This window comes from Mus caroli, unplaced genomic scaffold (genome assembly GCF_900094665.2).
Source record: "Mus caroli unplaced genomic scaffold, CAROLI_EIJ_v1.1 scaffold_16230_1, whole genome shotgun sequence".
Taxonomy (NCBI): domain Eukaryota; kingdom Metazoa; phylum Chordata; class Mammalia; order Rodentia; family Muridae; genus Mus; species Mus caroli.
Window position 1 is genome coordinate 19,269 of NW_018389309.1, and position 1,489 is coordinate 20,757.

Here is a 1,489-nt window from a genome sequence, read left to right on the forward strand (position 1 = left end):
CATGTGCAAAGGGAAATACAGAAAGAACATATGTGTATTGGTTTTGGAGACCCCTTTTGCAAGATTATAAAGATCAACCCAAAAGGTTAGTGTAACATCCAAGATATATGCAAGAAGGTCAGATTAAAATATCTTTAAGATGGATATTCAGAGATAATATATTATGCCAATCAAGGAGAAGACCTAGGCAGGTGAAGAGATGCAGAAAGTGCATCATTTTTTTCTGCTGAGGATACTTCTCAGTGCTCTTTTCATATTCCGATTCCTCAGACTATAAATAAAGGGATTCAGCATGGGTGTGACCACAGTGTACATCATAGCCACAATGGCATCCTTGTCATTAGTGTTGTTAGATGAGGGGACACAATATAATCCAATGACAGATCCATAGTACAAGGAAACCACACAGAGGTGAGAGCCACATGTGGACAAGGCTTTGCGGATTCCCTTGATGGAAGGAGTTTTCAGAATGGTGACACCGATGTAGCCATAAGAAACCAAAATGCATATGAATGGAAGGGTAATGACCACATTACCTAAAACAAGGATGACAAACTCATTGATGGTGGTGTCTGAACTTGACAGCTTAAGCAAGGCAGAGAGGTCACAGAAATAGTGGGGGATGATATTGTTTCTAAAGTGAGATAGGCGAGCCAAGAGAAGAGTGTGCACAAGAGCATTGACTAAAGATAAGGCCCAGGAAACTACTACTAGAAGAACACAGAGGTTCAGATTCATGATGAGGGTATAGTGCAGAGGATGGCAGATGGCCACATACCTGTCATATGCCATGGAAGGTAGAAGAAAGCTATCAATACTTCCAAAAACTATGAAAAAATACACCTGGGAAATACACCCAGTATATGAGATGGACTGACTGTGTGTCAGCATGTTCATGAGCATCTTTGGAACTGTGACTGATGAGAAAGAGATGTCTGTTAAGGCCAAGTGGCTGAGGAAGAAGTACATGGGGGTGTGGAGGTGAGAGTCCAGCCTGATGAGCAGGATGATGAGCAGGTTCCCCAGCACAGTTGTCAGGTACATGGCCAGGATCAGGGCATAGTACACAGCTTGGTCCTTTGCTCGAATGGGGAGCCCCAGGAGGATGAACTCAGACACAGTGCTCTCATTATCCATCCTCATGCTCTAACTCTTCTGCTGTGAGTAAAAGGAGGAATAGGAAAGATAGAGAATAATTTTGTCTAATATATCACGGGAACATTTTATAAATCATCAGTACTAATAATAACATTAGTTTGGAGGTTTTAATCCAAGTATGAGGACTTTTATCATAGTAATAAGATAGTGATATTTTGGAATGAAAAACAGTTTGCTAACCTTGAAAACAATTTAATGTATTTTAGAAGGAAGTAAGGAAATTCATGACAATTATCAAATCAGATCTAGTTCCATCTCAAGGTACCCGGATTTCACCAAGACAATTTAAAATTAAGGAATTAGCATGTAAATTGTTACCAATAAATGGAGA

General features: G+C 40.0%; 1 protein-coding gene across 1 annotated transcript; it reads right to left on the minus strand.

Annotated features, from left to right (window-relative positions):
• Positions 1 to 213: 213 nt before the first annotated feature.
• On the minus strand, positions 214 to 1,143 carry LOC110288030 (olfactory receptor 50-like). The gene has a single exon (XM_021154488.1). It carries the CDS (start codon positions 1,141 to 1,143, stop codon positions 214 to 216), a length of 930 nt encoding a protein of 309 aa, XP_021010147.1.
• Between the last annotated feature and the right edge of the window lie 346 nt (positions 1,144 to 1,489).